The sequence below is a fragment of the Oenanthe melanoleuca genome, chromosome 11 (genome assembly GCF_029582105.1).
Source record: "Oenanthe melanoleuca isolate GR-GAL-2019-014 chromosome 11, OMel1.0, whole genome shotgun sequence".
Taxonomy (NCBI): Eukaryota; Metazoa; Chordata; class Aves; order Passeriformes; family Muscicapidae; genus Oenanthe; species Oenanthe melanoleuca.
The window spans coordinates 17,843,613-17,867,318 of record NC_079345.1 but is presented as its reverse complement, the minus strand read 5'-3'; the positions used below and the strand labels follow the sequence as shown (position 1 = coordinate 17,867,318).

Sequence of the window (23,706 nt, the reverse complement as noted above, 5' to 3'; positions counted from 1 at the left end):
CTGGCCATGATACTCTATTTTATGCCTGATATGTTTGGGTTTTTTTCTGGCTTCCTGGCCAAGATCTGTTTTCTTGCTAGGACAGTTTTGTGTTTCTCTTGCTCCCATATGTCCTTTTTCTCCTAGGTTGACCTGGCTCAGTGGGGGTGGGGGGGCATGGGGGATGTTTCATGATGAATAATAATGAAAATAATGTCTAACTTCCTGAAAAGGTGAGTCTTGCTCTCTTTGCATGCTGTTCATCTTCTTCTGTTAGAGGCTGTCTTTTTCTTGCCCTAGTGATGTTGCCTCCCCTGGCTTACTTTTTGAACCTTTTGAACTTCTTTGAACATTATTACCTGAGCTATTTGGTTAATTTTTCTACAATCATAAATAGTCATTTGAGACCAAATGTGGTCGTGGATTATTTCTGTGCCCTGAAGATCACCCTGAAGTTATTTTTGTCATGCTAGCAGTAGCTAAGCTTGATTCTATCCTGATTATAGAGTCTATAGTGGTGAATAATTTAATGGTTTCCATTAGTTTATGTATAGCTCTCTCATATAGCAAGGGATGTTGTCCTTCAGAAAAGCTGGTCTGTTGCTGCAGGGAACGGAGAGCCAGTGGTCCCTGCTCAGCAGAGGCTGGTACTGAGGGTCAGTGAGGGTCCAGCCTGGAACAGGGCTGAAGACAGGAGACCTGGACTGTTTCCTGGTAACTGCCCTCAGGTCAGCTCTGTTTGCAGCTCTTCAGAATCCTGCAGAAGGGGATTGCTCACTTGTCCTAGAAGGCTTAAGCATAGAAGGCAGATTTCTAAAGTAGTTCTAGCACTTTCTTTTTTAGAAATTAATGTTTCTCTTTAGTAGTAGAGGCCAGTTCTGTGTTCGCAGGTTTTTTTCTAATTCACGGATCCATTCTTGAGATTGGAGAATGTGCAGGATTTTCTTTAATCTTATCGTGTCAGTAACATACCCTTGTAAAAATGCTTTGAGAAGACGTGACTCACCATACAGAAAATGGATCTCTAACCTGTAGGGTTGAACAGTAATGTGCCATATGCTTTAAAATACTGTTGAATAAATCTTTGCTCACTGTGTTGGCAGGGTTTTTTTCATCCTCAGAATCAGTTCAAGTAAGTGATGGACAATTTAAGCAATGTACCTGTTGTTTAAAGTTTTGCAGCAAATTCCTCTTTTCATATTGCATAGCCAAATCATCATTAGGACAAAGACTCCCCATGTTGAAGAAGAGGAGAAAATTCTAACATTGCGTATGATTATGTTTTAGATTTTTTATCACTGTAGACACACACAATGTATTCATTAAACTGACAAAAAGAGGTCTCATTATACAGTGCTTTTATATGGGAGGTGTAGATTTCTAGGGTTATTTTAACTAATGAATTTGTCTTGCATGTGAAAGGACAACTGAGTATGAAATCAATTTGGACATGCCTTAAAGTGTAGTATTTCTTAGTTCTGCATTGATTAAATGGGAGCATTAATATGTTACAGATTGCAACTGTAGCAAATGCCAATTTGTTTTCTTCCTCAAGACCACATATCTCATCATCTAAGTATTGTTAATTTGCAAATTGCAGAAAAATGTAAAATTAGATTGCACTGCCTAATCCTCCGAACAGTTGGGTAGTACATGTTTTGTTACAAGTAGGTTGTTTGCTGTGTACTGTGTTTTTAGTGAGAGCACTAAATTGGAGAGTACTATCCCTAAACCACAGCAGTAACCTAAGTGAAGTGTAATTTGAGTCCTCAGCCTTAGAAGTCTCACATTTATAAACTGAAGGCCTTGTGGCTGCTCACACAGGACCCACAGCTTCCATGAGATGAGTGGAGCTGAGACAGTTCTGTCCTTAATCTTTGTCTTCATTGAGAAACTGACCTACAATATATTCTCTGTCTCATATGGATTGATGCTGTGTCTCAGAGGTCTAACATCTTGTTTCCTAGTTGGCATTACATCAGAAAGTCTGTATTTCAGGTGAGAGAGAAAACTTCTGTTCAGCTGATGACCTCCTGGCTCTTCTCTACCCACCAGAACCCTCCTGATTCAATCCTGCTGTCTCTCTGTGTGGTTAATGAGCTTCCCCAATTGACAGCAAACCAGAATTTTAAGGAACTGCCACATAGTAGGTGGTCCCACTAAGCAAGACTTGGATTTCTGGTAGCACAAAGTTCAAGAAGAGCCTTTATTGCCCAGAAAGATGAAATCTGGGGACTGTAGCTGAAATGGCTTTTAGAAAAGAGTGAACTGCTGTAAGTCTACACCAGTGTACAATTTCCCCCTTTTCTGAATGCTCTGGTGAGACAGTCTTCTTTTATGAGGTTCATGTTTGGGGATTTGCTTTTGATTTCATCCATTTGTGCTTGTGGTTAAAGTGATCAATTCAGTTGTTTGAGATGTGGATTTTCAGAGTCAAAGTCAGCTGCCTTCTGTAACTGCCCTTCCCTGTGCTTTATTTTCTTTTGTTACTTCACAATAATTCAGTTTACTCCTATTTGCATAGAGCTGGTATTGGACACTCCAGAGCTGCACTGTCTCCTTACATTTGCCTTCATTGATCAGTTTTCTGTCTGACATGCTGATGACATTATTGAAAGGTTTTGTGTCTGTTGTTACAGCTGCAGCATAACTCTGTCTTGGTTTTCTGTGGTGGTGTCAGTTGGTATGTTCTCCAGCCACACAGGGAGCTCAGGCTTTTGGGTTCATGTCATTCAAATATTTTCTTCTGCATAAATTTGTATTTTAGTGTCTCTTCCATTGCAGAATTATTTCTGCATTGGTGTACATAAGTGATAATTTTTGAGATGATGATGATTAAATTGAAGATATGCCCTTTTGATACTGGTGGGTGGCTTTTTGTCTTGAGTTGTTTTTACAGTGATTCTCATTAATACCCTTAATATTGAATACCATACAGTTTCTCCTTGTTGAATGTTGTAACAAGGTTTTGGTTTGTATCTTGGTGCAGGAATACAGAGCTGCTAGCCTTCTCCTTGTTAGGGTTTTATAAGTTTCTGAAAAAGGGAAACATAAGGGTTTTTTTCTGCTTTCTCAGGACCCAGAAAGACCCTTACACAATTAAAAGTGACTTCTATGTAATTTTTTTAAATTGAATTTGTGCTTTCATTGTTCCCTTCTGATGTATAAAGAATGGTTAATAACCTGGAATAGATTTAATTTTTTCCTTCAAAAATGTGGGCAAATAAACTGTTGCCTTAGAACATTCTTTTGAAGAACTGTTGGGAGCTTGTTGCATTTTAATTCTCTTAAATACCCTAACTGGAGAGCCAGCAGTCCTCAGCAGACAAAAATCTTTGATGCAGAACACTCCTTAGGCATTTAAATTGTAACAATTCTTGAAAATCCATTTGTGTTCCACCTTATTACTTACCTCCTTACTCCATTGGCCACCATAGTGTTATTGTTTAGAGAGCCTCAAAATCATTCTGAGAATACATTGATTGCTCATGTAGAAAATAACCAGAAAAATAGTGAAGTGTCAGAGGCCAAGGCGAGTTCTGCTTTGCCTCTGCTGTAGATTGGAAAAGACTTGGAGAGGTCATTTTCCTTTTCACCATCCTCTAAGCAGGCTTGTTTATCACACGGCCACCTCTGTGCACACAGAAGTGGGAAGGCATGAAACAAAGGATGAAATCTGCAATTCACTGGGTTTAATTTCCTTGAAGTGTTTGAGGAACAAAGTAAAAACCACAGAATCATTTGGAAGGAACGTCTGGAGGTCAGCCTGGTCCACCTCACACTCACAGCAGTGAACTGATAACCTAACATTTTATCCTTGTCAAAATAAGTGTGTCTCAAATATGCTGTTATGCTGGCTTCTGCACATCCTTAAAATTATGTATCTGGTTTAGTCTCACTTTTTCAAAATTAAATGCATTTTTCTCACTGGGGTCTCTATTGAATTCCCATACAACACTTGTTTTCACTTTACTTCCACTGAGAAGACACGGTTAAAAAAAAAAAAGAGTATGTAGTCTCTGCTGTTGTGCCTGGCTGCTTTTTAATATTAGTGTCTTTGGGTTTTTTTAGATTTAATGTGAACAACAAGATTCTTCATCCTGAGATTGCAGAATGGTGAGTAACATAGAATCTTTCTCTATGAGAAGTGTTGAACATGCTTATACTGTACCATTGCTTCAGAGAGATTCCCTCAGCAGAAGCCTCCTACTTTAGCACAGGAGTTTTAATTTTAAATTGATTTCATGTTATGGACTGGAAATAACGTACAAACGTAATAATAGGGCTAGGTAACAGTATTGAAAACCATAGAATTTGTATAGTGTTTCTTAAGTGTGCATCTGGATACACATTTCTCTAGGATGTGTTAGGGTTTAAGTCACATTCATGTAAATATGAATATGTATGAATGGAAAAAGAACTGAGGATAATTTATGTTCTAGCAACAGAAATCAAACGTAGATCAAAACTCTGTCTAAACAGGTAGTGCTCAATTAGGTGTAATTTCTTCTCCAGGATTTATTTTAACAGCCTTAGTTTTGTTGAATTATTATTCATATAACTGTACTTTGTAATTCTTGGGGGATTCTGCTGTAGCCTATCTGAAACAAACATATTAGTTGTGTACTAAGTGCAAAGCTGTTCCATTTTACTAGTTTTCCTCTTTTGGTCAGCATTGCTGACTTTGTCCACAGGATTGCTCCTTAACTCAGGCTCTCTAGTTTTCCATTTAGGAAATTACTGAAGAAAGAACATAGTGGATTTTTGTTTATGAATTAGTTTTTATCTAAGCTTTTTTTTGTGTGTGTGTGTATTAATCTAGAAATGAGGAAGCAAATCCGTAGCTAAGACAGATAAGCTTAAAATACAAAACACAGGTGCACCCTCTGACTGCCACTGTTGTAGCTTGTTATATTGCATGCTACTACATATTATGCTTTTTAATGTTTTTTTTTCAGCACATATGCTGAGAACCATCTTCTCTTATCTCCATCTACAGCTAATTCCCAGCTTGAAAACTGTGGGGATGTTTTTTGAACATCAGTGATTTCAGAACATTTAGAATTATTAAAAGGTCACGTATCTGTTGTGGCAGATATTTTTCATTGCTTGCCAGGACAAAAAGTTTCCAAAGGGAAGTGGGAAGTGGAGAGGCTCTGTGTAGACATTGCTCCATCCCTGAGTCATGGATGGGCCTGGAGGTGTGGCAGTGGACTCATTGCTCCTGCTAATGGGTGTAGTGGGGACTGATTTTTAGATCTTGCCCATTCTGTGCTGCATTTGAGCTATAGGAGAGCGGCAAAGAGGACAATGCAACATAGTTCTTTGTGTAATAAGAGCCTTATTTAAAGAAATACTACACTTATATATAGGGTAGTTAGTGCAATACAAAATAGAAAAGGCTTATTGGTCCAAAAAGGCAACACCTCTTTGGAAACATGCTTTCTGCAAAACATCACGTCTCCAGCAGGTGTTTAATCATTGTTATAATTTCTTGTCCTTGAGCAGTCTGAGAATGGCTGCTTTCTTGGTTCCCATTAGTGTTCTCCTGACAATTCTGTCCTCCTAGAATTTGCACCGTTCCTTTTCCTAAACAGAGAAGTTATGTTAGAGGTTAGATTTCTGAATTTAAGAGGGGTGAGGAAGAGGACCTGGAGAGGGTCCTGTCTGACTTCCAAGCTTTGCTCTGAAGACACAGCAGGACAGCAAGGACAGAGATGGCAATTTTAGATGCAGAAGGCTTTTGAGTAGGGCTACAGACTGTTTCCCAAGGTAGCTTTCAGGTTGTTTCCATCCACCTTACCAAGGTGTCATAAGCTTTTCTCCTCTGTGGTTTCAATTAAAGGGTGATTAAATCTTCTTTAGGGAGCTCAGGTATGGACAAACATAAGGCCTGGAGTTTGTACTGAGAGAGGTGGGGCATTGAGGCAGTAGAAAGGCAGCACTTGGAGCTGGGGTGGAAAGAATAATCTCTTCAGTGAATTGTAAGGGGCAGCCTGGAATTCTGATTTAGTTCTTCCTGCAGCCTCACAGAAGAGGGGTGCTTGGTATGCACCTTCCCTACACCTGCCTTTCAAGGAAAGGGAATTCTAAATAAAGGAAAAGCTCAGATTTGTATTCAGAAATGTTTTTAAAGACTTTACTGACTTTGGTGGCTTTCATTTTAAGTCAGAAGTATGTTAAAGATGGTTGTTAGGATTTAAGTGTCTGGTGAAATTACCATGTGAATGACAGGTCATGTATATTAAAGCTTAGGAAAGTAGAAATATCCTTGGAATATCAAGTTACCAGCCAAGAAAGTTTGTTTGGAAAGCAGTATTTTTAGAGTTAAGAAAATTTTTCTTTTAGGAAGATGAATTCTTTGGGTTATATTCTGGGGTAGGAAATTGCATCCTTTGAATTATCTCCTTGCAGGGATGCATTTCATTTCAGATTTGGTGAGCTCTGAACTACATGTTTTACATGGTACTTGTCAGAAAAACTTTGCTGTCTGCCATGCTGTCAAACTGCCAGCTAGAGATTAAATGGCTGAGCTTTCTGAGCCAGCCAGGGAGAACTGGGAGATACAAAAGACAACTCTAGTATTATACAGTCTTCTAATAAAATGCAGAAAAAATGGTTCAATACTGACAAGAGGCAAAGTGTTTGTAGTTGCCTCTCTTGCTTACTTTTTCAAGATCTCATAATTTTATGACTTAGTATGGAACTTAAAGATAAAACAGGAGAATTCAACCTTACACTGGATTTCAGCAGTTTGCAGATAGTGTTTATTTTTTTTTCATTTTATTGAGTAGATGTATTTCCAAACAAGTTTTAAAAGTTTCATTTCAAACTTAAATGCTTCCACTTCAAATTTCATAGTGAATGGATAGCCTAAGTATTGATTCCAGTGTTTTGAAAAGAAAAGGTCATCTAACAGAATAAAGAATTCAAACTTATCCAAATGATCTCCTTAAGTAATCAGGAGATTTTTTTGACACCAACACTTAGCCAAATGGCCTTTTGTTCCTGTAATTTGCCAATGTCTATCATAATCATGCTGTTGCTAGAAGTAAACATTTAGTAATGTGCAGCTCTCTTTATATACTCTTTATATGTACTATATTTTCCTGTAAGCTCAGTGAAAATGGGGTTTGATAGTTTGATGTGATTTCATATGCTCTGCATTTTGCATTATTTTGATGGAAAGCTATAATTATTTGTTTGTGAAAACTGATCTGTACGTTAAGGTCTTAAAACTGTGCATTTGCTTTTTATGTTTTCAGAGGTTTTTCTATCTATGCTGTAAACTTCTTAACATTTTTTTGAAGCCCTGTCTTTGGTGTTCATGGACTTGTCCTTCAGAATTGCAGTGTGATGCCTCTCCTTTGCATATGTACATTGCTGTATTTGTATTGATGCTAATTCAGTTAGCAAGTTTTTATACATTGCAGAAGAGCATAAATGTATAAACTGTGGTAGAGAAATTTGTATAAATAAAATGTGGAAAGGTAACAGCAGAGGTGAGAAAGGGTAAAAATAAGGCAGGCCTGTGAAGTGTGCCCACATGGGCACTATCCTTATATACCAGGTGGTCTGTAAATCTAATATTTCCAGAAGGAAAAGGAGGCGTGGACATTCCCAGGTGTTTTCCATGTATGTCACAAAAAGGAGATATTAAGGTTACACACACCTACTAAAAAGCAGCAAAATAAGCCAGCTGATAAAACAGTGATCTGATAACTGGAAACAAATACTTCTGGCAGCATAATCAGAGCTGCAGAATGCACAGAGAGAACCAATTTTTGTATCTTTGAGAAGAGCACTGGTTTAGGAATATACACTTGAGTTATGTGAGTTTCAGCCTCATCATTGCCTCAAATTTTATATATGCTTTTGACCACTTGATTAGGTCATGCATATAATTTGGTATCCAGACATTTAAAATGGTCAAATGCACTTTCAGGATTGAACTGATACTTGTTTATATTAAAGGTTCTCTATCCTGTTGGATGACTGACATGTGTGAAAAGACCAGCTGCTCATATGGTGGAGTGAAAATAAAAGCAGAAAATGTGTGTAAAAGGAGAATGAGGAAGAAGAAATGTTTTTACATTTGATAAAATGAGGGGGGACAAAAAGTTGAAAGTTTTAGGTCAGTCCTGACAGTCAGAGACTTGTGCTTCTATTTCAACTAGATTGCACTGAGTGGCCCTCCCTGCTAATCTGAGGACTGCATTATATGTGGAATCTGTACATTGTGGCAATTGCATTAGCTTATTTGTTCCCATTAAAATATTAATGCGTTTTTGCAGAGGCTGTAACTGGTCCTAGAACTGTTTTTAATAGAATGTTGAAGTTCACATTCACAAAAAAAGGTGGGATTTTCTTCCTATCCTTATTTTGGAAGTGGGGGAAAACATCATGAGACCTGTGGACACTCATCACGTGCAAGATTACCCTGAAGTGCTAGCCACTGCTGTAAACCTGGCTTGAGATTGTGCTGCTTTTTGCACTGTGGGAAGGTGGTAAAATGCAGGCTTTTCTACTACCCAGACAGGATGTGGGAACTCCAGAAATGGTACCACTGGAACCCAGGAGCCCAGAGTCTGGTGTAGGCTGAAGCTGATCCTGTTCCCTGCACAACTGTACATCCTCCTTCTCCTTCCTTCTGGTGCTTGGGTAGTGGTTTTTATTGGTCTCAGAATGAGGGAATATTTTCTCTAAAGTATTTCAATGTCTGACCTTGTGTAAGTGAATGGGTTGCATTGCATAAATAGTCATTTTGAGGCTGAGCATGAATTTCTAAATTCAAACTAATTCCTGAGAAGCTGTGATCTAATACAAATACCTTGATTCTGAAGCCTTATGCCCACGTCAAGGGAAATGGTTTCTAACACTGCACTTGCTGTGGAGCAGTTACTAACTTTTATTACTAGCTGATTCCAACAAAGAGATTAGACAACTGAATTATGAAACAACCAATTTTTTGGGCAATTGCAGATCATGGATATGTAATGTATACTGAAAGTACTATAAAGGCACATCAAACAAGTATTAAATTACCCTGCTAGCACATGCAGTCATCCAAAGAACAGGATTTAAAATAAAAAAAAAAATCTATAAGCTTTTGCTACCCCATTCTAACTGGAATATATTTGAGTCACTCTTTTTTATGTCTTGGCTGAAAGATGGGAGTGAAAGTTTGTTTCCTCACTCATGGTCAGCAGATTTTACTATCCTAGTGTAATTTTTTCACCTGGGTGTACTTTTTAAAACCTTGTACTTCTCATTCTCAATTGCATAGTGATTATTTTGTGTCATATTCCATTTGACTAAGAAATTCAATGCATTCCTCTCAACAGTGTTTCTGTTTGTAAAAGCATTTGATCAATATCAGGATTTTACAAAGATACCTTTACTCCTGCCAGAAGAGATGTGTTTGAAGGGGAGTGGCTGTGCTCCCTTCCAGTGTCTGTGGAAAGTGCTGTAATCTCACATCAGAGACACTGATGGCTGAGCAACCTGTTTCTAGACTCATTAAAACAAACTACAGAGCAAAAATACAGTAAATAGTTTTCTACAGCAGCGTGAGAAGGAGCATGTTACAATAAAAAGAGGGGTCTTGGTGGCAGTTTCAAAGTATAACAGTTATAACTGCTGCAAGCTTTGGAGTGCAACTTGAAAACATGATTGAAATGTTTTCATGCAATTCAATAGGTGTAGTTCTGTACTTTGTAAACAGTATGTACTTCACAGCTGCCTTGGCAGATGGGCATGAAAAATACTAGGAATTCAGTTTGTGTAACAGTGGAAGGAGTATGTGGTGTTTAATAGAGGTTATGGGACTGTGTCTGCTTTACTGTGTATGCCACACTCAATAGCTGCTTTTATTTTAAACACATGATAGAAATACATGTAGAGAAGAGTTAAATGGTGCATTTTTGACATGAGTTCAGAAGAGAGTATCAAGGCCCATAAACATACATGAATTCAGCATCTCATAAGGCACAAAGAGTAGGATGGGGTTTTTAAGGCATTGGTTTGTTTGGGGTTTTATGTTTTTATCTTCCTTCAGAAGCATGTGAAAGAATGGACATCATGGCTGCAATTACTGCTGCTGTGGTTTCTGGGTTTTATGGTTTGGGTTTTTTAATACCAAACAAAAATTACATTTTTTCACACCACCCCCTGCCTACCTTTTGAGATATTGGGAATAGGTGGGAGTTGGGATTGTGCTGAACAGAAATTCTGGAGCTCTGGGAATTTAAATATGTAAAACAGTTTCAAATTGTGTTTAAAAGGAAATTCAGCATGCTTGTAAAAATGTTCCATTTGAAGTAGTGTCAGAGTTATGACAAATGCAGAATTGCATTGGTTTTGTTCCTAATGTATTGTAGAATGAGTTGAATAAATGTTGGTTGAACCACTTGTTTGTAAGTATTAAATAGGCAGGCTGATGTTTAAAATTCTTGTGACTTCTCTTTGTAAGATTGTTTTGCTAATGCTGAATCAATGCCAACAATACTTTACTGTCATGAATACTGTAATAGCTGTTTGCTCTTGAGGTGTACTTGATCTAATCTTATTATAGGTGATGCATATTATTTTCAGGGTTTTTTCATTTTGCATTCTTAAGCTGTGAAGTTGCAGTCTAACATGCTATCTGTTCTTCTTCTCTTTAAGTCGTGTCATTAAGACAGACATGGAGTTGGAAGTTCTGCGCTACACCAATAAAATCTCCAGTGAAGCTCATAAAGAGGTAATGGATCCTTTACTGTTCATAATTTTCGCTCTTAGTGTAGCAGTGGTACTCAGAAAATGTCCCAAGCAACCCAGAATTGCTTAGTAATAAAATAATGGAAAGGCTGGATAGAAATAAGAGGATAATATCCCTTCTATTACAGCCCAGTAATATACCTTGCATTGTCCTTGAACTCAGTGGTGCATTTGTGATGTGTGAGAAATGAAGTGTGGGTTTGGGTAAGAGCTCACCTCAGCAGAAGGTGACCTGCTTGCAGTCTGTCTGTTCTGTGTGCACAAATACCTGTATAATGATGGAGAAAAAAAAGGTCAAGATTATTCAGGCCCATGTGCAGCTCTGAAAAGTTTAACTAGCAGGTGACTGTCCCAGATCCTGATGGGCTGGGGAAGTCTTTCCATGCAGAGTGTAGGACAGGGAAAGGAATCCTCAGGGTCCCCTCAGAGCTGGCTGTGTCCCTGGGGCAGTGCTGAGCACTGCTGTTCTGTTGCCATACCAATGTGGCAGTGACAAGCCCAGGCTCTCAGCAAGGCTGCTCAGGTGGGACCTGGCACTGCATCAGGGGAGCTGCACTCCTCTCCTGGTGGTGATGACAAAATCAACTTGGGTGTCAGTCCTGTACTCCATATAGTGAAGCAGATCTGCCTGGGAGTTCTGAGAGGTGATGACCAGGGAGAGCTTAGGTAAAAGTACCTGAGGAGGCTACTGACCCAGCTGTTGTCTTGGCTCCTACTCCTCAGGTATCCAAACTATGAAGAGTAAGAGTGTTTGAAAATGAATATTGTAAAATTGAAAACTGAAAGGAGTTTTCTCATTTTGCATTCATACTCCTTGGTTTTTCATCATCCTTGAATAATCTTATCACATCTGAGAGTATTTTTTCCTGTAGACCAGCTGCCTAGAAGTTCTATAATACACAAACAAAGGAATACAACTTTCTTAGCAAATCTGAGAACAAGGATCAGATTTATGACTTGCAAACCAGTGTTAACTCTAGTAGTTTTCTGTTTCAATGTATAAAAGAGACTCTCCCATTGTAGGATAATACAGTTCATAGCTTTGTTTTGCCTAAGTAGAACAAAAGGACTTGCTGCCCTGTTCACCACAGTTTTCACAGTTGAACATTGGTATTTTGATAAACTGCACTTTATTAGGATATAGTAGTTTGGCAATTAAACTTGCTTTATTGCTGGAGACTGTGGGCATTTTTAAAGATTAAAGTGGTTGATTCCAGTGCAGTTTTAAAATGCATCTACTGATGTAAATTTAAATCAAGTACAGATGATATTTTTGTAATACAGGTTTCTCTGGAGTTAGTCATAAATTTATAAATATGAGATTCCCTCCTGCTGTGTTGGTCCCATGCTAATATGTATCTTACAGGTAATGAAGGCCGTAAAAGTCGGAATGAAAGAATACGAGATGGAGAGGTAAGAGTTCCTACACTAACTATAATAAAAAAGATAGTATCTCTGTAGTAGAGGGAAAAGCAATAGCTGAGACAATGCAGTAGCATGGATTCAGCTGAGACTGAGAGTTCATTGGTGTTTGAAGGCCCTTCTAAGCATTATTTTGTTATTTTGAGGTGGCACTTAATCTGTTTCAAACATGCACTTGATGAGTTGTGATTATTTTTTGGTTAAGTGTAGCATATATCTCTTCCTGGAGTTACAGTAATTTACAGAAGTAAATTGATGAATAGCTGTTTTCATTGTTTGAAGCCATCCAGTAAAATGGTGTTTATGGTTAAACATTGCCTTTAGTCTGGTTATGCTTAGAAGACTGCATGAGTGGGTGTTTAAGAGCCTTATGAAAGGCTGTGTTCAATTCCATTTTGCCTGCAATTACAAGGCAGCAGTACCTGTGCTTAGCCTGCACAAGGAGCTCAGCTCATGTGTGATGGGTGTTCTACAGCTGCTAAGTCCATAAGAAAGCAGCAGGTAGCTCTTATTTTGAAAAGAACATGCTGTACATGCATCCATGAGGGGTTTGGCTGGTCCTAATTGATACACTAATGATGTGGCTAGATCTAAGGAAAGCACTGCCTCCTCTCTTGAATCAATAGTTACATTAGATCATCAGCATTTACCATATAAAGCTTGGTTTTGATCATCAAGTCCATTTATTTTTAGCTTGTACATGGTGTTTTCAATTTTCAAAGTATTTGCATAAGGAAGGAATAGAAAATAACAGTCATATGTCAGTTACTGTTGTTTCTTGGCAGTAATTTTTCAAAGGCTTATAAGCAGGCTAGAGCAGCACCCAGGGAAGGGAATGTAAAGAGACCACAATATTTGTTATCAGCATTTCAAGGTAGCTCAAAAGACAAATAAAGCCCTTAGAACATATGCAATATGGAGAATCTAATGTTGCATTTAAGCAGTTAAAATTTCTGCAGATACTATAGGCTAATGTCTATAATTTATCAGTGCCTTAAATTGCACTTGCATATACCACCAAGTAACTGGGAGGAAAAATTGTTTACAATCTGTCTCTATTTATGAACTTTGTGTTTCTGTTCATTTTACTCACTATACATGCTGATAGTGAAATTTTGGGTCTGAAAGTCATTAGCAATCAAAAATTTTCCTAAAGCAGAATTTGTTCTCAGGTGCTTTTAAATGTCATGATCCTGGTAGGTTGATTTAAATGTCATACAACAGCTACATATATACAGCAACATATATAAACATTCTTCTATAATTCTGTAAGGTGTATTACCTTTTTTTTCCAAGACTTCCATTTTTCACTGGCTAGCTCCTTCCATACACATCAACCTTTTGAAAAGAGTATTTGTGTTTCAATTGAAAAAAATTAATAAATTAAGCAGCTACTACACCTATTTAAAATTGCCTTCAATTCTTTTATATTGATGGATTACTCTTCTTGAAAGAGTTTTGGCTAATGAAAGAGGTCTTGGCAGACTGCTCTACTCTGTCTGCCTTGGAGACTATAATTAGGATTTAAGTTTCTTTTAGTGGTAGACTTCATCCCTGCACCCATTCCTTTAAGGAAAAAGGTCCCTAAAAATTTAAATGCTATTTGCTATTCTTCCATCTGATAGGAAGAATAGTGGCAGAGATCCCAAAAGCAATTAAAATTCTCTGTTACTGGATGTAGGACCTAAGTGTTGCCTTTTCTTTGTCCATTTAGTAAGACACTGGTAAATTATTTTAAACCAGCTATGTGTTAATGCTGAGATATATAAAATATATATGCATTTAACTGCAACTCCAATCAGTGCTGACTTCTCTTCTGGTTTGATATTATTTAACTTTAATGTCTGGCTGGTTGACTTTAAGGAGACAGCCAAGGCAATTATCTACAAACAGTAATTCACAGCATGTAATTGCATATAAAGTAGTCTTGGTAGGTCAGATTCTGGGTTTTCTCTAGAGCAGTTTGTTTAGTATTTGTGCTTATCTCATGTTTAATTAACCTTCTTTAATTAAAGGCTTTTAATTATGAAATGCTCTGTAGTGAATATAGTGTTAAAATATAGCAAAATGGTAAAAAACCTCTTCAGCTTGAGAAGTGTGTGAATAAAATCTGTGGTATCACAAAAGTTGTTTAAGTGTGCATGTATTGACAAAGATGTTTTACATCTATATATAAACACACTGAAAGTACTAATTAGGACCTACAGTTACCTGTTTCAGAGTGCTCTGAAGGCCTGGAGATAAACAGTGATCTAGAGAAGTTATCAATTTCTAGATTTTATCTGTTTACTTTAAATTAAGTGTGGAATCTTCTGTGCATTTCCTCATTTGTTCCCATTTTACCAAAAAGAACATGTTCAGGATTGGGGTGGCTACTTGGAAGGTCAGTTTGGTTGGGGAATGATGTAAAAGTGTATGCTGTAGCAACAGGTGAGTGACTTCCTGCATCATGAGTTCTGGACACACAGCTGTTGTATGCATTGCCCATTTTTGTGGGAGTTTATCCTCTTCTCAATAGCACTGAAGGTGCTGTTGTTACCAAATGTCCAAAATGACAGAATAAGGTTCTCCAACACTAAGGTTGTATTAAAGAGAGCATCATTTATTCAGGTTCATGCTGGAGATCCTAACCTAACCTGACCATGCGGATCTAGAAGAGTGTTACTTATCTACAGTTGCTACATGCATGTGAAAATTTAGCCATTACCATAAATCCCACTCCATTTTCCCAGAGATTCAGTCCTTTGTTTTCTCTATCATGGCATTCTTGAGCCAGATGTCTTCTTATCTCCCAACTGTCCTTGTTGAAAGCAGCTTTTGCATGCCTTGTTTCTTTGCTGAAAGCTTCACAGCCACAGTAAAATGAATTAACCCTTTTGGTGTCATCACTGTGCTAGGAGCGTGTGCACAGTGCTGAGTTCATTAAATGCATTTATGATGCATTTATCACTGCCTTGATGACATCTGGCAGCATTAAACCAGCCCTGAACAGCCATTCTCTTGTCTGACACCCTCAGGATTATGTGACTGCCCCTTTGGAAACCTCTGCAGCTGCTCAACACAGGAACACCTGGGGCTTATCATGCAAAGAACTGATTCCAGTGCCCAAAACCTGGGTCCTGATCCTGCACAGTGGAGCCTTTTAAAACAGAGGAGCATTGGCTAGTGCACAGGCACCAATGGCTGGTGTACATGGGGCAGTGGTTAGTGCACAGGCAGCAATGGCTGGTGTACATGGGGCATTGGTTAGTGCACAGGCAGCAATGGCTGGTGTACATGGGGCAGTGGTTAGTGCACAGGGAGCAATGGCTGGTGTACATGGGGCAGTGGTTAGTGCACAGGCAGCAATGGCTGGTGTACATGGGGCAGTGGTTAGTGCACAGGCAGCAATGGCTGGTGTACATGGGGCAGTGGCTAGTGCACAGGCAGCAATGGCTGGTGTACATGGGGCAGTGGCTAGTGCACAGGGAGCAATGGCTGGTGTACATGGGGCAGTGATTAGTGCACAGACAGCAATGGCTGGTGTACATGGGGCAGTGGTTAGTGCACAGGCAGCAATGGCTGGTGTACATGGGGCATTGGCCATGCACAGGGAGCAATGGCTGGTGTACATGGGGCAGTGGCTAGTGCACAGGGAGCAATGGCTGGTGTACATGGGGCAGTGGCCATGCACAGGCAGCAATGGCTGGTGTACATGGGGCAGTGGCTAGTGCACAGGGAGCAATGGCTGGTGTACATGGGGCATTGGCCATGCACAGGGAGCAATGGCTGGTGTACATGGGGCAGTGGCTAGTGCACAGGCAGCAATGGCTGGTGTACATGGGGCAGTGGTTAGTGCACAGGCAGCAATGGCTGGTGTACATGGGGCAGTGGCCATGCACAGGCAGCAATGGCTGGTGTACATGGGGCAGTGGTTAGTGCACAGGCAGCAATGGCTGGTGTACATGGGACATTGGCTAGTGCACAGGGAGCAATGGCTGGTGTACATGGGGCAGTGGTTAGTGCACAGGCAGCAATGGCTGGTGTACATGGGGCAGTGGCCATGCACAGGGAGCAATGGCTGGTGTACATGGGGCAGTGGCCATGCACAGGGAGCAATGGCTGGTGTACATGGGGCAGTGGTTAGTGCACAGGCAGCAATGGCTGGTGTACATGGGGCAGTGATTAGTGCACAGACAGCAATGGCTGGTGTACATGGGGCAGTGGTTAGTGCACAGGCAGCAATGGCTGGTGTACATGGGGCATTGGCCATGCACAGGGAGCAATGGCTGGTGTACATGGGGCAGTGGCTAGTGCACAGGGAGCAATGGCTGGTGTACATGGGGCAGTGGCCATGCACAGGCAGCAATGGCTGGTGTACATGGGGCAGTGGCTAGTGCACAGGGAGCAATGGCTGGTGTACATGGGGCATTGGCCATGCACAGGGAGCAATGGCTGGTGTACATGGGGCAGTGGCTAGTGCACAGGCAGCAATGGCTGGTGTACATGGGGCAGTGGTTAGTGCACAGGCAGCAATGGCTGGTGTACATGGGGCAGTGGCCATGCACAGGCAGCAATGGCTGGTGTACATGGGGCAGTGGTTAGTGCACAGGCAGCAATGGCTGGTGTACATGGGGCAGTGGCCATGCACAGGGAGCAATGGCTGGTGTACATGGGGCAGTGGTTAGTGCACAGGGAGCAATGGCTGGTGTACATGGGACATTGGCTAATGCACAGGCAGCAATGGCTGGTGTACATGGGGCAGTGGTTAGTGCACAGGCAGCAATGGCTGGTGTACATGGGGCAGTGGCTCGTGCACAGGCAGCAATGGCTGGTGTACAGAGCAGGCAGCATGGGCAGCAGGGCAGGGGGATTCTGCCCCTGAGCACCTGCAGAGCTGCCCCAGCCCTGGGCCAGCCCAGCCAGGAGCTGGAGCTGCTGCAGAGAGCCCAGAGGAGGCACAGGGTGAGCAGAGGATGGAGCAGCTCTGCTGGCAGGAAAGGCTGGCACAGCTGGCATTGCTCACCTGGAGAGGAGAAGCTTTGGGTGAGCTCAGGGGGCCTTGCAGGGCCTGAAGGAGCTGCAGGAAAGATGGTGAGGCACTACTTACAAGGACCTGGAGTGACAAGACAAGGGGTAATGGTTTCAACTGACAGAGGGCAGAGCTAGATGGGATAGTAAGAAAAAAAATCTTCATTGGAAGGGAAATAATTCTGGGGATTTTGTAGTAGTTAATACTAAACTTAAATTCCACTCTGCTATAACAGCAACAATTTGAAGAATGAAATGGCAAGAAAGCAGCTACAGAGTCTTTTTCTTGCTGGTTTACAATGCTTACCCACTATTTTTACACCTTGCTTCTCTTACCAGTTGAGGCTGATAAAATTTCTTTATCCCTGCTCTTTTTGGTGCTGTTTCTGATTCCAGAGCAGAGCTTGGGCTCTGAGATGAGTTGCTATTATATTTGTCAGTGTTAAATTTCACTATCTGGGCAAGTCTAAGAGTGCTCTCACAGATTATGGCTCCCATCTTTCATTTTACTCTCTCTCCTCTGCTCCAGTGGAACAAATTAAAGATAAACCATACATGTTACTTCACTAAAAAGGAGAAAATAGCCAGAATAATTTTATTTTCTTTTGGGTATTTCATTTTAGTGAAATGCTGATGATTTTAGCTAATCAGTATTTGCCACTTACCATTTCCTGATTATTTTGCTCTTTGAATGTTTTCAAAAAAGTCACTAACTTCTGCAGCAAGTGATCTTCAAAAATACTTGTTTTTTTCATGAGGCTGAATAGAATTTTAGCTCAATTATAACCTTTGTAAGTCCTTCACATAACTGTGCATAGATAGTAAATACGAATGCCCACTGCAGCTGACAAAAATACACAGGTGAATCCTTCAGAGTTGCTTTTTGCTGTGGAAACTGATGTTTGTGTATTTTTATTAAACAAGAGACCAGCACTTGATTAGTCTCAAGCAGCATGCCAGTCTTCTCAGTTACTGATACATTTTTTTAATGTTTTTTTCTTTTCCTTATTTTTTTTTTTTTTAACAGTTAGTGTTGTGTAGCCTGGAAATGGCTTGACTGCCTTATTTCCCAAACTGCCTTGCAATTAGAGGTTTTAAACGTAGGGTGCTGCTATCAAAAGGTTACTTTTCAAACCTTAAAGTACATAAGAAACAGAGTGAGAGGTGGAAGGTGACCTTTCCCTGCATTTTAAAAACCCCCATGCAATCCACTAATTTTTCCTTTGTTTCTGTAGGCCTGTGTGGTAGAACAGGAGTCTGCCTGCAGGATGGTGGTTTGGTGTAAGATGATCCTGTACCTGATATTATTTATTTGTCTGTGTATCTAGTTCTAGCACAAGGGTTGAAGGAAGAAGTGGTCAGCCACAGTCCCTGTTTTTAGCAAGAAATCCTCACTATGCAGCAGCCCAGGAGCTTCTGTTCAATGTGTGTGCACTGGGGCTGGCAGGGAAGGAGTAGCTGAGGCAGTGGTTTTGTCCCTGTGCCTGTGTAGGGGCAGCAGGGGTCATCCAGGGCTTCCTAAAAATGGTGATACGAAGTGACCAACAGTGTCCAGGGCCAGGTAGGCAGCTTAGTGCTGACAGCTCTGAGAGCAGATGCTGGATAGGGTACCTGCTCATTGGTTTGAGGGGCTGCTGAATCTCACGTGTTCAGCTCCCAGAGGGAAGTCAGATATAATGTGTTTGCCTGGAAGAGCAGCTGGATTCAGAGACACATCCTGCAGCCTTCTCCTCCTGCCCACCTTCCCTACGTACAGCTGGTCCTTTGATATTTAAGTTAGCTGCCACCACTCATTTCCTAATCCAGCTGAAGTAAGATTGTAAAAGTCTTTCAATAAATGTAAATTTAAAATTTGCTTTAGAAAACTCCCGAGCATTGTTTCTCTTCTGTGACATGCAGAAGAGACATAATTGCAAATGTGTGCACATTCGACTCAGCAGAAATGGGGGAGAGGATTACCTGTGAGGATGGAGACCTCCTGTCTCAGCACCTCATCTGCTTTAGGAATTGTAAATCCACTGCAGATGTTTCAGCTGCCCCAGCCCTGGCACCCCTATGCCCACTTCCAGTTGCCCTGCTCTCCCCCTTCTGCCCAGCTGAGAGGAGAAATGTGGGATTTAGACATTTCTTGGGGCACTGCAACCTCAGAGACCCATTTTGTCTGAACTGCTGGTCAGTATGTTCATGGTGGTTGGTGATGGACTCCATCAGCTGCTGGGAGGGAGCAGAGCAGTTTCAGTGTATTCCCAGTAACCTCTCAGCATTTGCCCTTTGCAGGAGGTCCTGGGGAAAGCTCAGTATTCTGTCTTTCAGTCAACTCCTGGTGCAAGAGTTCTTTAATTGCACAGGCCACTCTTGTGATGTGATTGAAATTCCACATAATTGGGTTTTACCTTCTACAAAAAACTGTAATCTTGGGTCATGTGGGAGATTTAAAATAAGCCCCTTTATCATCACAGAGATACCAAAGAACAATTACCATGCTTGTACTGGAAGATGGTTGCCTTCAGAAAGAGAGCTGTGGCAGGATGTGCACCACATGTGTGCATACAGAACTTGGCTCGTGGCATAGCAGGAGATAATCCAGCTTTGAATGCTGTGTCACTGTATGTCCTCACAGGGTTAGTAATATAGTAAATGTGATATTCCATAATTATCCTTTTATTATCTTTTTGGAGATTAAAAAGTAGTAGCATTTTTATTTTAATGTTATATCTGATTGAAAATTGAAAGCATTATTAATTTCTATGGATGTTTTCTACAGTGACTTACTATTAGTCACTGCAGTGACTATTACTATATTAAAGGAAGGACAAGCTTTCTTCTCAAATTAGCAATGATTTCAGTTTTTACTAAATCTAGTGTGGTATTGAGATAGTGAACTAATTAACATTGTTAATAACAAGCTACGATTGGAGATATGTGAAATGAAACTTATTATAAAAGACAGCAGGCTGAAATTACTATTTGATGTGGATTTTGTTCATGCTTGTTCAGACAAGTCAAATGTAAAGATTCTGCCCTGTGTGAGGCTTAATCTGCATTGTAAGCTTTACCTCGATAATTTTTACTAATTACTGATTAAGCAGAAAGACAAGAACTTTGTGTTTGTTGGCCATCTTTTGATAAACAGAATTGCTTGTGATCATGATCAGAGACCAGAAGCTCTCTGAAGGAAATGGGTAGAATCCAAGGCTGTCCATTAATGTCATGATATCATACACTGACCTGAAAATTAAACCTATTTTACACACATGAAAAGAAAAAGGGCAGATTTTGTTCCTTGCTGCTGGCTTGCCCACTGCACAGATTCTTTCCCAAATTTGTTCTTAGAGCATCATCATAGTGTGCAAGTGACGTCTATTGTGATGGCTCTTTTGCTTGTTTGATTTTTGTTTGGTTTGGTTGTTTGATGGTTGAATCATCTGTCTAGGGGATGAATTGTGCAGAGTTGTGTACTATTTTGGCAGGTGGTAGTTTTTTGAGTGTGTGCATTATCAACAGTATTGAAAAATGCAAGATCAGGGCTGTCATTACAGGATGATATGTAACCACAGGATCAAGGTTGGAAGAGGCCTTAAAGATCAATCCCAGCCATCAACCCAGCACCACCACCATAAACCATTTCCCAGTGCCAAATCCAGATTCCTCTTAATCACCTCCAGGAATGGTGACTCCACCTTCTTCCAGAGGAAACAATTCCACCTCCCAAGCTGAAAAATATTTTTATGATACCTAGTGTGAGTCTCCTTGTCTCAGCTTGAGGCTGTTTCCTCTTGTCCTCACACTGTAAGCACAGCAGAGGAGATCAGCTTCAGTTCCCTGCACCCTCCTATCAGGTACTTAGAAAGAGTGACCTCTGAACCTTCTCTTCCCTAGACTGAACAAACCCAGCTCCCTCAGCTACTCCTCATGGGGCTTGTTTTCTAGACCCCTCATGAGCCTTGCTGCCCTTCTCTGGGCACACTGCAGCCCCTCCGTGTCCTTTTTCAAATGAGGGCCCAGAGCTGGACACAGCACTCGAGGTGTGGCCTCAGCAGTGCCCAGCACAGAGGGGCAGGCACTGCCCTGCTCCTGCTGCCCACGCTGCTGCTGATACAGCCCAGTGCCATTGGCCTCTTGCCCACCTGGGCACACTTTGGCTCACGCTGAGGTGACTGCTGACCTGCAGGAGGTGGCACTTGGCCTTGTGGAACCTCACGCCGCTGTCCTTGGCCCGTGGATCGAGTGTCCCAGTCTCACTGCAGAGCCTTCCTGTCCTCCAGCAGATCCACACTCCCACCCAATGGGAGTCTGCACATTTACTGAGGCTGCTCTCAATCCCCACATCCACATCATCGATTAAGGTGCTAACCAGGACCAGCCCCAAAACTGAGCCCTGGGCAACACCACTAGCAACTGGCCCCAGCTGGATTTAGCTTCATTCACCATAAATCTCTGGGCATGGCTGTCAGCCAGTTTTTCAGTCATCAGAGTCCACCCATCTAAGCCACAAGCAGCCAGTTTCTCCAGAGAATGCTGTGGGACACAGTGTCAAATGCTTTACTGAAGTCTAGATAAACACATCCACAGCCTTTTCCTCATCTGCTAAGTGGTTGTTTTGCCATAGAAGATCAGGTTGATGAAGCAGGATTTGCCTTTTATAAATCCATAAATCCATGTTGGCTGGGCTTGATGCCCTGGTTGTCCTGTACATGCCATGTGATGGTACTCAGGATGGCTCCATAACTTTGCCCATAACTGAGGTCAGACTGACAGGCCTGGAGTTCCCCAGATCTGCCTTCCAACCCTTCTTATAGATGAGTATTACATTTGCTAATTTCTAGTCAGCTGGAACTTCTCCAGTTCCTTCTCCAGGACTGCTGGTAGAGGATGAAGAGTGGTTTGGCCAGTTCTTTTGCCACTCTGGGGTGGATCTCACCAGGGCCCATAGACTTGTGAGTGTCTAACTGGCAGGGCAGGTCACTAACCACCTCCTTCTGGATTATGGGGACTTCATTCTTTTCCCCATCACCTACTTCCAGCTCTAGGAGCTGTGTATCCTGAGGACAACTTGTCCTGATAGTGAAGTCTGAGGCACAGAAGGCGTTAAGTACCTCTGCTGTTTCCTCATTCCCTGTCTGCACTACCCTCTTGTATTCAAGAAATGATGGAGACACTCTTGACTCTCCATTTGCTGCCAAGGTTTTTACAGAAACTTTTTTGTTGTGTTTGAGTGGAGAGGTCAAATCAAGTTCTAGTTGGGCTTTGACTCTTCTGATCTTCCCCCACATGACCTTGTGTCATCCTCGTAGTCCTCCCAAGTTACCTGACACCTCTTCCAGACATGACAGATTCTCTTTTTTCCTCCCTTATCTCCAGCCTAAGTTCTCTGTTAACCAGGCCAGTCTTTCTCCCCGGCAACTTGTGTTCCTACACATGTAGACAGCCTGAATACTTAAGAGTTCCTTTTTAAAGCATGTCTCCTTAAAGCAGGACTCCTTTGTCCTTCAGGACTGACTCCCAAGGGACTCTGTCAATCAGTGTCCTAAACAGGCCAAAGTCTGCCTGCTGTAAGTCCAAGGTGGAATTCTGCTGGTGTCCTTCCTTACTTCACCCAGTATAGAAAATGCTAACATTTTGTGGTCACTCTGCCCAAGATGGTCACTGGGCACCACTCACTCACCACTGGTCCTTTGTTCACAAACAGGTCTGGCAGGACACCTCTAGTAGGCAGGCAAAGGAATGGAAAATATAGGACTGGAGAGGAATCTGAATTACATTAGACAGCAGAGGTGATGTTTCTGCTAAAATCAAATTGAACCTTCAGGCAGTCTTGGCAAGTGAGAGGTAAAAAGAGCTTTGCTGACAACTGACTCTGGGTTTCCCAGTTCATCTACTGAAACCTGTATATTTAAATGGACTAATGAGATATGTGAAGGGTGCACAAATTAATCTGTAAGGTACAGTTGCTATCACTTCTCAGTTGGTACAAACCTCTTGTAAAGTGCCATATCCTTCAGGAGGATTGGACTGGATTTCTGCTTTTTCTTATTTCAGATTAACTCTGCTATGTCCTCTTGGTCAGTACTGGGTGGCAGAGGTGGGCAAGCATTCTTGTCTCTGGTTAGCAGATAATTTGCAAAAATTGTATGGGGTTGTTTGGATGCACAGTGTAACTGTAAGTTTAGGTGTTAGGACTGTGTGACATGTAGGATGTGATTTATTAATAGCCTTCTGCCTGTGTAACCTCTAGATTTGTAATGGAAGGTTTGATGTTGGATGTAGTATATTACCTTGGGTCAACTTTCCAGTGTTTGGGTTTTTTTCTTTTTTCTGTTTGAAGAAAGATAAGAAGATAAGAACTGTTACTACATATGTTGTTTGAGTTGGAAATTGCAATGGCATTCAGGAATTGGCTTCCCTGTCCTGCAATATTTCAGGAGATTCCTGAGATGTTTATGTTGAGAGAGGAGTCATCTGCTTTTCATCAGTAATTCTGTATTTGTGAGAAGGAAGTGGGTATTGTATGACAAGAAACCATTAAACTGAAGAAGG

General features: G+C 41.2%; 1 protein-coding gene and 1 long non-coding RNA gene across 2 annotated transcripts in view; both read left to right on the top strand.

The window, feature by feature from the left end:
* Positions 1-23,706, top strand: part of LOC130257622 (uncharacterized) — a 205,044-nt gene that overhangs the window by 87,285 nt on the left and 94,053 nt on the right. The gene's annotated exons all lie outside the window — the stretch shown is intronic.
* The window catches only part of PEPD (peptidase D), a 137,252-nt gene that overhangs the window by 27,520 nt on the left and 86,026 nt on the right, over positions 1-23,706 (top strand). Inside the window, exons 7-9 of the mRNA XM_056500346.1 lie at positions 4,051-4,095; positions 10,645-10,720; positions 12,104-12,150. Of these exons, the coding sequence (XP_056356321.1) occupies positions 4,051-4,095; positions 10,645-10,720; positions 12,104-12,150 (168 nt within the window). The remainder of the gene's footprint in view (positions 1-4,050; positions 4,096-10,644; positions 10,721-12,103; positions 12,151-23,706) is intronic.